The sequence below is a fragment of the Triticum aestivum genome, chromosome 1B, assembly GCF_018294505.1.
Source record: "Triticum aestivum cultivar Chinese Spring chromosome 1B, IWGSC CS RefSeq v2.1, whole genome shotgun sequence".
Lineage (NCBI taxonomy): Eukaryota > Viridiplantae > Streptophyta > Magnoliopsida > Poales > Poaceae > Triticum > Triticum aestivum.
The window spans coordinates 487,133,987-487,146,540 of NC_057795.1; the positions used below are offsets into that span (position 1 = coordinate 487,133,987).

The 12,554-nt window shown below is 41.2% G+C and overlaps 1 protein-coding gene across 9 annotated transcripts; it reads left to right on the plus strand.

Annotated features, from left to right (window-relative positions):
* The first annotated feature begins 724 nt into the window (after positions 1–724).
* LOC123133737 (uncharacterized protein At5g08430) lies at positions 725–12,554 on the plus strand. 9 transcript variants are annotated; one of them, XM_044553202.1, is made up of 22 exons: positions 725–834; positions 1,072–1,215; positions 3,168–3,247; positions 3,586–3,782; positions 5,253–6,117; positions 6,429–6,550; positions 6,780–6,839; positions 7,577–7,627; positions 7,840–7,910; positions 8,062–8,231; positions 9,145–9,219; positions 9,408–9,581; positions 9,678–9,734; positions 9,800–9,844; positions 9,926–9,970; positions 10,035–10,091; positions 10,178–10,231; positions 10,300–10,362; positions 10,996–11,052; positions 11,332–11,394; positions 11,556–11,618; positions 11,982–12,554. In XM_044553202.1, exons 4-22 carry the CDS (start codon positions 3,747–3,749, stop codon positions 12,305–12,307), a joined length of 2,454 nt encoding a protein of 817 aa, XP_044409137.1. In that variant the 5' UTR covers positions 725–834; positions 1,072–1,215; positions 3,168–3,247; positions 3,586–3,746; the 3' UTR covers positions 12,308–12,554. The 9 variants fall into 9 exon arrangements, with proteins under 9 accessions (XP_044409137.1, XP_044409102.1, XP_044409098.1 ...); XM_044553173.1 differs by lacking the exons at positions 725–834; positions 1,072–1,215 and adding an exon at positions 2,140–2,508 and having other exon boundaries at positions 9,408–9,464; positions 9,528–9,581; XM_044553180.1 differs by lacking the exons at positions 725–834; positions 1,072–1,215 and adding an exon at positions 2,142–2,508 and having other exon boundaries at positions 9,166–9,219; positions 9,408–9,464; positions 9,528–9,581.

Below are 12,554 nucleotides of genomic sequence, written 5' to 3' on the forward strand. Positions count from 1 at the left end.
TTTGCTACGAATCCACATTCATTTCTTAGAAGATGGTATGCACTCACACGAAGCCGCCAGATATGAACATATACAAATTTTGGTCAACTACATATATTTAGATATATTATAACTGAGCACCTTTCCTGCCCTCTCAGGCCATCAGCATTCGCAGCCGTTAGATCATTGATTCTGGGATTTTCGACCGTCTAATTAACTTTGAATCACACTTAGGCTTGCTTCGTTCGCTGCTAACCAGCGCTAGCCTTAATGGGCCGCTCCTCTGGTAACAAATTTGGGGGTCTGCCGTTAAGTTGGACTGGGTACCCCTTCTCGTGATTACCCCACCCAATGGCCGAAACGACGCATCATCAGGATGGCTAAACAAACAAATCCAATCGCCTCCCTCTTCCTGACCTCTCGTCTCTCCCTCACGATCTGGGCGGTTGTGTAGCCACTGTCGAACACCCCCATCCATGGAACGCCGCCTCGTCTTTGCCCAGCCGCCACCATCCTCTTTTTCACGTTTACCCTCAAGATGCAACAGGAGGGGCTCCACTCTCAGATCGGTCACGGTGCTACACCACTGAGACCTGAATCCGATTTGTTCCTACGCCATGTGTGGATTCCTTGGTTGCGGCCCCGCCGGATCTAACCTCACTCGATCACCCGGGCGAGGTAGGACCTCCTGGCAACCGTAAACCGAGCTGGATTCTTGTGAATCCACGATGCAAGGAGCCCCCCCCCCCCCCCCCCCCCCCCCCTAGTGCCCTAGTGGTTCAGAGGCGCCGGCATGGAGATGACGGGAAGGATGCGTTGTCATGGTGACCAAAACGAGGTTTCAGTGCGTCCACGGTGAGATCTCTATAATCGCTTATGTACCATGGCTGTGTGCGTTTTTCCCCCGACGCCACCATCGATCTTCTTGGCTAGGTTGCCCACTGTCTCTATTTCCCCTCTTTCATGTATAATTTGGTGGTAAATTGAGATGGTCGCCCCGTTTTTACCATGTTGTGTCGTGTTCGATGATGATGCAGGTCAGTTACTAGCCCAATTACTTGGATCCTGATTCCTCGTGCCTTCTTTTGTCAGGACGCTCAGCAACTTCGCAGGGGATAACTCCAAGCTTGGTTCATCGGCTCCACTGTGATTGTCTGTCACCAACACACTCGTTCTTGCCTAGCGTTCTCTCCTTGGTGTGTAACGAACTGTGGTTCAGGTTGAATTCTCAGCAAGGTTAGCCCGCCAATCGCTTTCTGGGTTGATTTAAATTTGGGATAATAGGTTTCTTGATTGTTATCATGGTAACCTTTTTTTCTGTGAGGTGAGGGTCTCACATTGGTTCTGATCAATGATTGAGACTAAGCTTAATTATGTTCCATCTGAAAAAAGATAGGTATAATTTTAAATTTTCGTAATGTTTTTACAGTGTGATGATGATGTTAATCGTTGCTACTTTACTTAACATACATCAATCTATTTTCAGATTCATGGCTTTGCAACGTGTCGAGGGGAAGTAGTATTGTTAATACCTGGCGGGCTACTTTTTCTTACTGATTATCCTAGGTTATCAATTCGAATTATTCAATAAAAGTATCCAATTAGACCAAAAACTACAATCATTACATGTAAATATGGTCATCGCAACATCATACATCTTTGTGTGTCGCCGGTTGGCGGTTGCATTTCTTCGATAGTCCGTGGTCCAACATGATGGACAAAGTTCTCGACGATGGCCTGGCAATGGAGATGGGCAGTATGCTTGATATGGTTTCCTAGATAAATTTGATGTTCATATTGTTTGCCCAATAGAAATAAAAGTATGTCTCTTGGCGCGCATGTGTCTGATATATTTTATCCGTTTCCATTCCAAATTCATAGTCCAGCATAGCCCGCATCCGAATCGGCATCCGACCATTATCCGATTCGCTCCGAACCCGGCAAATAAAACTGAGCTAAAGCGTTATCCAATCCGACCCGATCCGCGGACACGAGTGAAGAAACAACGGCGCAGATCGTCCCGCTGGATCGGACGGTCGAAAGGAGCCTACGAGCGCACCATCTCCCCTGCTTTTTCCCTTTCGAGGGGAGGGAAGGAGACATATCTGGTACCCACCGGCACTGCAGTCACAGTCAACAAGACCCCTGCCCCCTCGAAAACCTCGCCCCCCGCTTAAAACCCCCCTCCCCTGTCTCCACTCCACTCACCACTCCGCCGCCCTCATCGCCAAGATCCCCTCCGCCCACAAATATTTTCTTGATTCTCCCTCCACCCACACCTTGATCGCCTCCGACCCGAAATTTCCCCGCCGGCTTCGACCGCCTCCGTCCCGTCCCGGAGTCGGCGCGCGGGATGGGGAAGAGGAAGGCCAAGAAACCCGCCGCGAGGCCCCGCAGCGGCGCGGGTGGGAGCGTGCCGCGGCCGGTGAGCGAGGGCGAGACCGAGACCGAGCCCGAGCCCGTCGGCGAGGAGGGCGACTTCTGCTTCGTCTGCAAGGACGGCGGCCACCTCCGCCTCTGCGACTACAGGTTCGCGCAGCTCTCGCCCCGGGCCTCGTCTTCTTGTCCATTCCTGCCCTGTCCCCGCAGCCTGAGGAGAAAGCGGAATGCCGGTCGATGATCTAAGAACCGGCTCGTAGGTGGAGTTCCGTAGGTTCAGAATTGATGGGGTTTGTGCTGTGTGGATTGAATTGGTGTGAGGCACGCTGTTGGTTGCTGGGTTGGTTCATCCGCTTTCTCCTAGCCAACTGCATTGTACGACGATATGTCTAGTAAAACGTGTGCAATGGCAAGTCGTGGTGGGATGAGGACGAGCCTCCTTCCTCTGTCTTTCGGCCATGCGCCCACGGTCTTTGTCTCTCTAGGATAAACAGATATAACAAACTGCGCTGCTGAAGCAGCAGCCGGTTACCTGGTCCTGAACAGAATCCTGATCACCTTTGGCCCGTCGCTCTCTATTTTTCTCTTAGCATGAGTTTGTAAATAATTGTGCATTTTGCCACTGCCTTGCGCTTTTCCGACTAAAGCCTTAAGCGCAGTTATGCGCACATTAAGCGCAATTAAGTGTGCCTCTTTTAACTATGGTTTAGTATATGCTAAATGGGTGGAAACATTGTTTTAGTCCATTGCATTGTTCCAGAGTCCCGACATTTTCACAGCATATATTTATACCTATCAGTATCTTCCAGGAACTGCAACAAGGCTTACCATCCTAAGTGCGTGGAAAAGGATGACGATTTCCTCAATTCAGACGAGAACTTCATCTGCGGTGAGTATCTACATCACTACATGCACTTTCTTTACCATTGCTACAACTGCCATTGCTGTGGAACTCTTGTGGTTATGTGGGTGAATAAAGTTGCTCTGTGAAACCTGAAATAATTTTACTTACCTTTATTGCTCTGTTTAGCTAGTTCCTTCAGACACTCTATGACACGGCGCAGCAGTATGCTAAAACATGATACCTTAGAATTCCTAGTGGATCTAATAAAACATGGCTCCTATTTTTTGTTAACAGTAGTTTCAGCTGTTCAGGTTGTCTTTAATTCCACCCAAATGTTATTATTTTTATTCATTACTGACCCTACTGGTTGCTAAATGTGGCAGGTTGGCACACATGCTGTATCTGCAAAGGGCGTTCATACTATCGGTGCCTGTGCTGTCCGGTTAAATCGGTTTGTTGTGGTTGCCGGATAGAAGCAGATTTTGTCCAAGTCGGAAGAAGGCAAACAAAGGGATTATGCGCTAACTGTCTAAGGCTGGGAATCATGATTGAGAATAATATCGAAATCGACTCTGATGGGGTAACTAAGTACATATCCTTAAATCCTTGATAGAATTTTAATCCACTCGTCCAGCCAGGTGCACATCCCCTTGGAGTGGCCCCTAAGAGCATCTCAAAGGGCACCCCTCAAACCTCCCCCATATGTCTGGGCGGACAGTCTGCATTCTGTCCGGACACAAAACGCTTGCCCAACGGGCTTCCCCAAATCTGCCCCATATGTCTGGACAGTCCGGGCTTCCCCGAACCTGCCCCATATGTGCGGGAGAAATGGGGCTGTCCAGACATGTCTGCCACATCAGCTCCAGCCCACCTTGGACCATTTTATTTCTTTCCTTTTTCTCTCTCCTCTCTCCATCCCCACCCAATCATATGCATGTGTTGGACAATTGGGGATAAAATTGGGGAACATCACTGGAGGGGAGGACAAATGGGGCTCAACCCTTCGCTGTCCGCGGACATATGAGGACTGAAATTTGACACTTGCGGGATTGCCCTTGGAGATGCCCTAATTTCATCAAGTGGATTTCAGCAGATTGATCCTGGCCCTTTGTTTAGATTAACCAAAGCCACTCTTTTTGTTCGCCTGAACCACGTCCCTGTCTTCTCCCCATGTCACAACTTCTCTAACCATTTAGATCTGGAATAGCTAATATTCTCTGTTCCGCCTTGAGCACCTCAGTACTTGACGTGAGTAACATAGTGATATTCTCAGTAGAAAGTGGTTGCAGCAGCCAACGAGACGTCGCTGAAAAGTAGAATGATGTGGGTACTTTAAAAATCTGGGCATCTACAGCTATGTTTTTAAATGCAATGGTCTTTACACAAATGATTCAAGTTTTCCAGCGGTCGTTCTTCTCCAGTCACATGTTTGTGTGAAAAGATAGAAGGAATCCAAAATTATGTAGTGTTGGGCACTTTTGGTTGTCGATGTGTTCTTGGGAGTTCTGTTTTGAGGACATAGCACAGTCAATAGGTAACAAAAACATGGATTTTGAATGGAGAGAGAAGGCTGACATGGTGTTGATAATACATAGAAAACAATCACAGGTTAAAATCTGCTGATATCCACTTGGTGGAGTAGGGATTACTCTAGGGAATCTTGACCTTGGGGATTTTTTTATTATTATTATTGAACACGGGCTTAACTGTTTCCTTTCTTTTGTTATTTGGCTATCTTTGATAACCTTCTATACTGGATATATTTGTTGGCTTGTAGCAAACATCAGTTTGTGCAGTGTTGTTTAACTATATATTGTGATATTTAACTATATATTATTTCCTTGCATAATGCATATTGTATTTCCTTGTAGCAATTGCTCTAATGCAGAATGTAACATCTGACATGTAGAATGCTTACTATTAAATTGGTCTTATGTGCACATTTCTGATGGTACTTAGTAGTTACTCTTTGGTGATGGCATTTGGCCTTTCGAGTTTCTTTTTACTCTATATATGCATATGTTCTGATGGTAGATTCTCTGTTTTCTAGGAGAGGGTTGATTTCAGTGACAGGTCAACTGTTGAATTTTTGTTTAAGGAATACTGGGAGATAATTATAAAGAAAGAGGGCTTAACACTGGATAACCTTCAAGAAGCTTATGCTAGTTTAAATGATGGCCCGGATCAAATTTCAGATTCTGAGAATTTTCCTAAAGTACAGGACAGCTCAGATGATGATTTCTTGGGCAATAGTGATGGTGGAGATGCTGATCCAATTTGCCCATCTAATTTAAATGGAACATCAAATAAAGTGAAACCCTTTCTGAAGCATGCAAAATCAAAGAAGAATGTCTATGTTGGCTGGGGTTCAAAAGAGCTGATTGGATTCCTTGAATCAATAGGCAAAGATACATCCAAATCTCTAGATCAATTTGGTGCTGCTGAAGTTGTCAAGGAGTACATTCGACAGAAGGATCTTTCGCACAAAGATAAGAAAAAGCATGTCATATGTGATGAGAAACTCAAGCAATTGTTTAGGAAATCAAAGGTTAAGTACAACAAGATATATAGCTTGCTCGAGAGGCATATTGCTGCAAATGACACATCTGAGGATGAAACATTTGCCAGTTCTGAGGATAACAGTGATTCATGTATGAAAAAGAGAACTCGGACCATGACCTCTGAGGTCACTACTTCGAAAGGGACTTCTGAAAGAAACAAGAGATGCTTTGCTTCTCTTGTTTGTGACAACATTAAGTTGATCTATTTGAAGAAATCCTTAGTTATTGATCTGCTAAAGCAGCCTGAGGCATTTGAAAATAAAGTTATTGGTTGTTTTGTTAGAGTAAAGAATGACCCCAAAGACTATAGTTACTACAAGCCTAAAGCATTCTACCAGCTTGGACAAGTAACTGGTAATATTCAACCTTTTATGTTCCCTATATTCCATTTGACTAATCTATACTCCATTTGCCTGGTTTAGTGCTCTTCCCCTAATAGAGAACTGTATCAGTTTGATGTGCATGTTGTTTAGTTCTATTCAAATTAATACTGTTTTCCAGCGAGTAAACAAGAAATAAGGATGAATTCTACAATTACATTAACAGGAGCTTAACTCATGGAAAAAAAAACTCCATTTCACAGGACATGTGAATAAATACTCTATTCTGTATCTTTTGGCTACATCGCATTTAGTTATTATTTGCTGATGAGAGATATGCAACAGGCATTAGGAAATCCTCAGAAGAATACAAGGTAAAGGACATGTCTACAGATATGCTTTTGTGTGTTTCCAGCTGCTGGTCTGAAGTCAAAATTTCCAGGTTATCAGATGAAGATTTTGGGGAGGTAATTTATAACGCTTTTTATTGTGAGAATTACACTTCTTAATGTTCCAACACTACTAAAGCAATTCCTAGAGAGATAGAAGATTGGCACCGATGACTATTGAATATTAATCAAAACAAATTTATGATCTATAGGTTCTTTCTGCTATTATTTTATTTTGTTCATGTATGCACTTAAACTTGTAATGGATGCACATGTTGTTCAAGTTTTTTGTTGTTGATAATAACAGGACGAATGCGAAGATTTTCGTCTGTTCGTCCAGAAAGAACACTCTAAAAGGCTCACTGTTGTAAGTTAATCTTTTTCAACTTCTAGTGTCCCAAAATGCAGTTGTCCTGATAGTATTTGATGTAATGCAGACTACTATTAATTTTGTTTCAACATGCATAGAAAGTTAGAAGTTATAGGAAACAGATAGCTGTCAATGCTTGGCTATATTCTTTGTCGAACATAATATGTAACTAATGAAGCATATTGCAATCTGTAAAGTTAAATATAGTGGTATTGGTATCAGCGCCTCACATGTAATTATTTTGGATTTCTCATCACACAGTTTGTGTTGTATCTGAATTGTCCTTGTCACAAGTGCATTCTTCATTGGAAAATAGATGACAAGCCCTGCCAGCCTTGAAGTGCTCGGGTGTGAAACCTGTGATATCTCCGGATGTGCTAGACAGCCTGGGATGTTTGAATCGGAGTTTGAAGTTATGTTTTTATGGGAAACAGGGCCAACAACTTTATTTAATGACAAGAGGGTTAAATGTGCAAAATAACTCAAAACAAATTCTGGTGTGACAGTTAGCCAGTTGCACCTTGCTATGTTTTTTTATATATTTGTGTGATATCCTTATCAGAGAGTGAGACCAACTCAAGTATTCAGTATTTGCTTGGAGTCTTGGATGCCAGTTGTTTGACATATTTCTTTCCTGCTTTTCCTTCCTTTCTGGCTTTGGAAAATGTTACAGATATTTGTTGGGTCTCTTTTTTACTTGATTGTTGATTCCATGAACGTGCTGTTTTTTACAGGCTGAGCTTGAGGAAAAAGCGAGAAGTGTACACAGAGATATAGTCACTCATGTAAGTCTGTTAGGAAATTATACCAACTTTATGTATTTGTCCGGTACATTCTGCATTTTTTTTATGTATCATCATTTGATATTAGCTCATTTTAAATTCAAAACAGTATTTCAGTGACATATTCTAGAGTCTGAACTCTCCTATTTTAAGTTTACGTATTAATTACTTTTTCTGTTAGAAATGTTAACCAAATTGCCCTTTCCCCATTCCAGTGGATCGATAAAGAACTTAAGAGACTGGACAATTTAATTGAATTGGCCAATGAAAAAGGTTGGCGCTACGAATATCCTTGTCAGATAAAGATCTTTCCTTCATTTAATGATTTTTTTAATAAAAGAATTGTTCTTGGTTTCCTTTTTATACTTCATTACGATACACCCATCTTAGGACATGCTAGTGGACTTTGTACATTTATATCCTTGACTAAATTTTACGAAGCTCGAGTACATCGATAAGAGACAGCTATTGCGCTCGCCATCCGAAAGACAACGTCTTCTTGAAGAGGTCCCTCGAGTTATTCCAGATCTGGAAGATAATAAAGACACAGAATTATTAGTCGCAGCATCAGAGAAGTCTTTTCAGAAGAATACAGCTACTTTACAAGGTGATGATGCTCCTATCTCTATTACCTGTGTGGGCTGCCATATTGGCTACTAAAATCAATCTAGTGTCATATTGAGCTTCTGCAGAGATCTGTGGGAACAAATGGTGGCTTAACTCACCATTCTATTTGCACGATTATATTTCATATATGGCTTCCTTATGTTATTTACTCCCTCCATTCCTAAATATTTGTCTTTCTAGAGATTTCAACAAGTAACTACATACGGAGCAAAATGAGTGAATCTACACTCTAAAATATGTCTATATACATCCGTATGTGGTAGTCCATTTGAAATCTCTAAAAAGACAAATATTTAGGAACGAAGGGAGTACATTTGTTATATTTAGGTTAACTTATTACAGCATGTATCTCTACTACTGTTTCCACCAATAGATTACCTATAAAAAGACACTAAGTCTAGATATTGGATCTACTAGTGTTCCTGGACAAATAGTGAATTCTGTTATGTGTGTGACTGTGTGTTCGGTAACATCCTACATTTTATTTACCACTACGTAAGGGCAGTTGGCTACATGCAGGAACCCCAATCTAACTCAATTTACTTTGTTAAAAATGGGAATTTTTTAATTTGTTTATTTTCTTGCCAGTTGACTGTTCATCTTAGAGCTGGTCGTATAGTTTATATTTGGAAATGGATGCCAAGTATAACAGTTGGTTTGCTTTGTACAATTAATTACCACTAGCAAAAATATCCACTCCAATAGATTATATGGTCTCTATCAGTTATGCACTTGTTTTTACTCATCTTGCAACATGTGGTTGTATGACCATTGTCATATTGATCTTTGATTCTAATCCTTTTCATCACAATTGAAGCTGCTCCTTTTTTACCCTTTTTGTTGCTTATTTCAACGGTTTATCAGGAATTTCTCAAGTTGTTCTAAAATAGCAGGTAAATACTTATTTTGTGTAGGTGCCAGTGGGGACAGAGCTGTTTGCTCGGAAAGATACTCAGAAGAATCTAAAGGTTTGCTTCTGTAACTTGCTTTCAACTTTTATTGTTGATTGATAAATTCTGATATTTATGTAGGTGCCAAGAGAGTGAGTTGTTTATTGAAAAAGTTACCCGAAAGAAATAACTAAAGATTTACTTTTAGATAGAGTATCCATTCAGTCACAATTTACGAACAGGAGATAATCACTGTTTTTGTGTAGGCGCCAATGGGGAGAAAGCTGTTCGTTTGACACGTTGCTCAAAAGAAAAGCCTAGAGGTTTGAGTACATTAATGTGCAATGAGTGGTTTAGAATGGTGGTAAGCGCTGAATTTTGTGTAGGGGCCAATGCGAGAGCTGTTTGCTTGAGAAGTTGCTCAGACGGCAAATATAAAGGTTTGATTGCAATGCCATACACTAAGTTATTTTTTTTTTGGAAAAGGCTCTAAAAGTTGTTGTCAATGTTTCTAAAACACACTGATTTTTGTGTAGGTGCCAATGAGGAGATAGCTGTTTGCTTGAGAAGTTGGCCGGAAAACAAATATGAAGGTTTGATTAGATACTATGCACTAAATTGTTGCGAATGTTGGTAAAACATACTGCTTTTTGTGTAGGTGCCAATGACAAGAGAGCTGTTTGCTTGAAAAGTTACTCAGAAGGTGTGGTGTTCACTAAATTATTCACATAGTGTTCACTAAATTGTTCCAAATGCTGATAAACCATTCTGACTTTTTGTGCAGGTGAAGCTGCTCACATGAAAAGTTTCTCTGAAGAAAAAACTAAAGGTGTGCTTGCCTGATGTGTGGTAAATTGTTCTGAAAGGTTGTAAAACACTCCTGATTTTTGTAGGTGCCAGTGAGGACAGAGCTGTTTCCTTAGAAAGTTTCCCGGAAGAAAATTCTAAAGGTTTTACTTGTATAATGATTATCTGCATTCAGCTGGATTTTGTAAAGTTGTATTTCTGTTTTACATACTTGATACTTTTTGTTCAGGTGCCAATGAGGAAGCTGCTTACCTGAAAAGTTGCTCTGAAGAAAAACCTGAAGGTTTGCTTACATGATGTGCAGTATTTTTTTTTAAAAAGGTTGTAAAAGGCTCCTGATTTTTTGTGTAGGTGCCAACGACGGCAGAGCTGTTTCCTTATCCTTAAAAAGTTGCCCAGAAGAAAATTCTAAAGGTTTACTTATATAATGATTATCTGCATTCATCTGGATTTTGTAAAGTTGTATTTCAGTTTTACATACTTGATGTTGGATGACTAGTTTGAGTTAATACTTACATTACACTTCTAATGCTATGCCTATTTTGATATCAATGGTAGTGGAGTTCAATGCTGCATGAGACCGTTAGTGCTATTCTCTTCTGCTGTGAACCGTAGAGTTAAATATTGTAGAATGTCCACTAAAAGAACACTTGAAGATTCATTCCAATCATTTTATGCACCTGTAGATTAGACAACTTAGCAAGCTACTGATAAGTGCTATCCACATTTGCGGTTGTTAAGTAACCATTACTCTGTATGATATCCTCTCTAATAAATAATGCATCTTCAGTTAAGTAAGTTAGCTCTTTGGTTACTATTAACATCATCTCAATCATTGGTTGTCATTTTAATTTGGATTGAAAATTGTTCTAAATTATACCCCTAAATAGTTTTGAGCCGAGGCTCAGAAAACTCCTTGTCTAAACAACAGCTTTACTTAACCTTGGTTTGAAGAAAAGAATATTACAGAATCCCCATGTCACCTCTTTCTCTCCTTCTCTCTTCTTTGAGTTACCTTCCCAGTTTCATTCATATTACATTATGCAGCTACTGAAGGTGACACTGATACACCGAAAATGCATGTTCAAAATCAGGGCACTGCAGGTCTGTGCTTACTGCCCATCCTTTCACTAGTTTTTTTCAGCAAATATCCTTTCACTAGTTATGCTGTACTACCTCTGTAAATTAATATAAGACCTTTTAGATCACTACTTTAGTGATCTAAAAGGTCTTATATTAATTTACAGAGGGAGTACTTCTCTGAGGATTAGATGATTAGTCTTCTTCAAGCCTTTATTCCAGCTGATGTTGCAGTTTCATTCTAGTGACATACTGACCATTCCGAGCTACCTGTTTCTCATCGTTCATGTTTTAATGACGCAGACACTAAATCCAATGCTGCTGGCGATACACCTAGTGCAAATGTCCAAAGCCAGAGTACTCAGGGTAAGGTCATGCTATCTGTCATTTCACTAATAATTGCACTGCTCTTGGAATGATTGGTCCTCCACCTTCCCTGTGTCGAGCTGCTGTTGCATTTTCATTCTGTTGACACACCTGCCTTTCTCAGATACCTCGCTTTTCACTGTTCATATTTCACAATGCAGGTAGTGAAGAGAATGCTGCTGGTGATAAACTGGGAGCAAGTGTCCAGAAGCAGGGGGCTGAAGGTTTTATCTTATTACCATCCTTTTATTTGTTACTATTATATATGAGGAAAAATGTAGTAATTTTTTTAGAGGCGCCGGGTTTTACCTATTGAGCTACTATTAAGTAATAACTTAAAAGTCACCTGTGAATTTCCATGGTAAAACATCATGTGACGTACAGTGAAAACATCATGTGACCCTAGTTTTGTAAATGAATGGTTTTGAATTTTGCGCGCAGCTTCCCATCGTTCACATATGTAAGCAGTTTAATGAGCCCACGAGGCCACGAGTTTGATTACAATTTTCCAGCTTTATTCCTAACGTTTTCTGGTTCTTAGATAATTTTATCATTCTGTTCTACCTGACCAACCATGATTGATGCAGCCAATGCAGCTGGCATCCCAGCTGAAGTAATCAACATTGATGACGACGAAGATGGTCGGTCGCAGGATCAAGGTGCAAACGTGGTTGTTGTTGATATGGATGCTGATGAGTCTGGGAATACTCATGTGGCGCAACGCAAGACAAGGCGGTCGGGCATGTGGCATTACAGGGATCCTTTTGGTGACGAGCAAGGCCCGTTCTTTCTAGATCTGTTGGATGGTTGGAACAAACAAGGCTACTTCGACGACGACTTCAGGGTCTGGAGAGCCGGTCAGTCTAGCGACTCTGCCATTTTGCTCAAGGATGCTCTGCGCCTGAAGCGCTGAGAAGGATGGCAGCTACTTGGGGTTCCCATGCTAGCAAGTTAATGTGAAAGAGGGGGCTTCTCTTGTAATATATTCCTGCCCAGATTCTCCTACTTTGTTCCTAATATTATGGTGGGAGGACCAGTCAGAGACTTATACATTACCTGGTCCTAGAAACTTTGGCCTCTGCTGTGAATTGTGGGATGGACATAAGTTGGTTTCAGAGGTTTTTGCAAGTTTATGTCTAAACATGTTCAGTTATGCGTTC

Coding starts and splice junctions, on each gene's coding strand:
- LOC123133737 (XM_044553154.1), top strand. CDS start 2,333: ATGGGGAAGAGGAAGGCCAAGAAACCCGCCGCGAGGCCCCGCAGCGGC. Junction 8,232..9,144: donor GAATACAGCTACTTTACAAG/GTGATGATGCTC, acceptor CTAAAATAGCAG/GTAAATACTTATTTTGTGTA. Junction 9,582..9,677: donor CTCAGACGGCAAATATAAAG/GTTTGATTGCAA, acceptor ATTTTTGTGTAG/GTGCCAATGAGGAGATAGCT.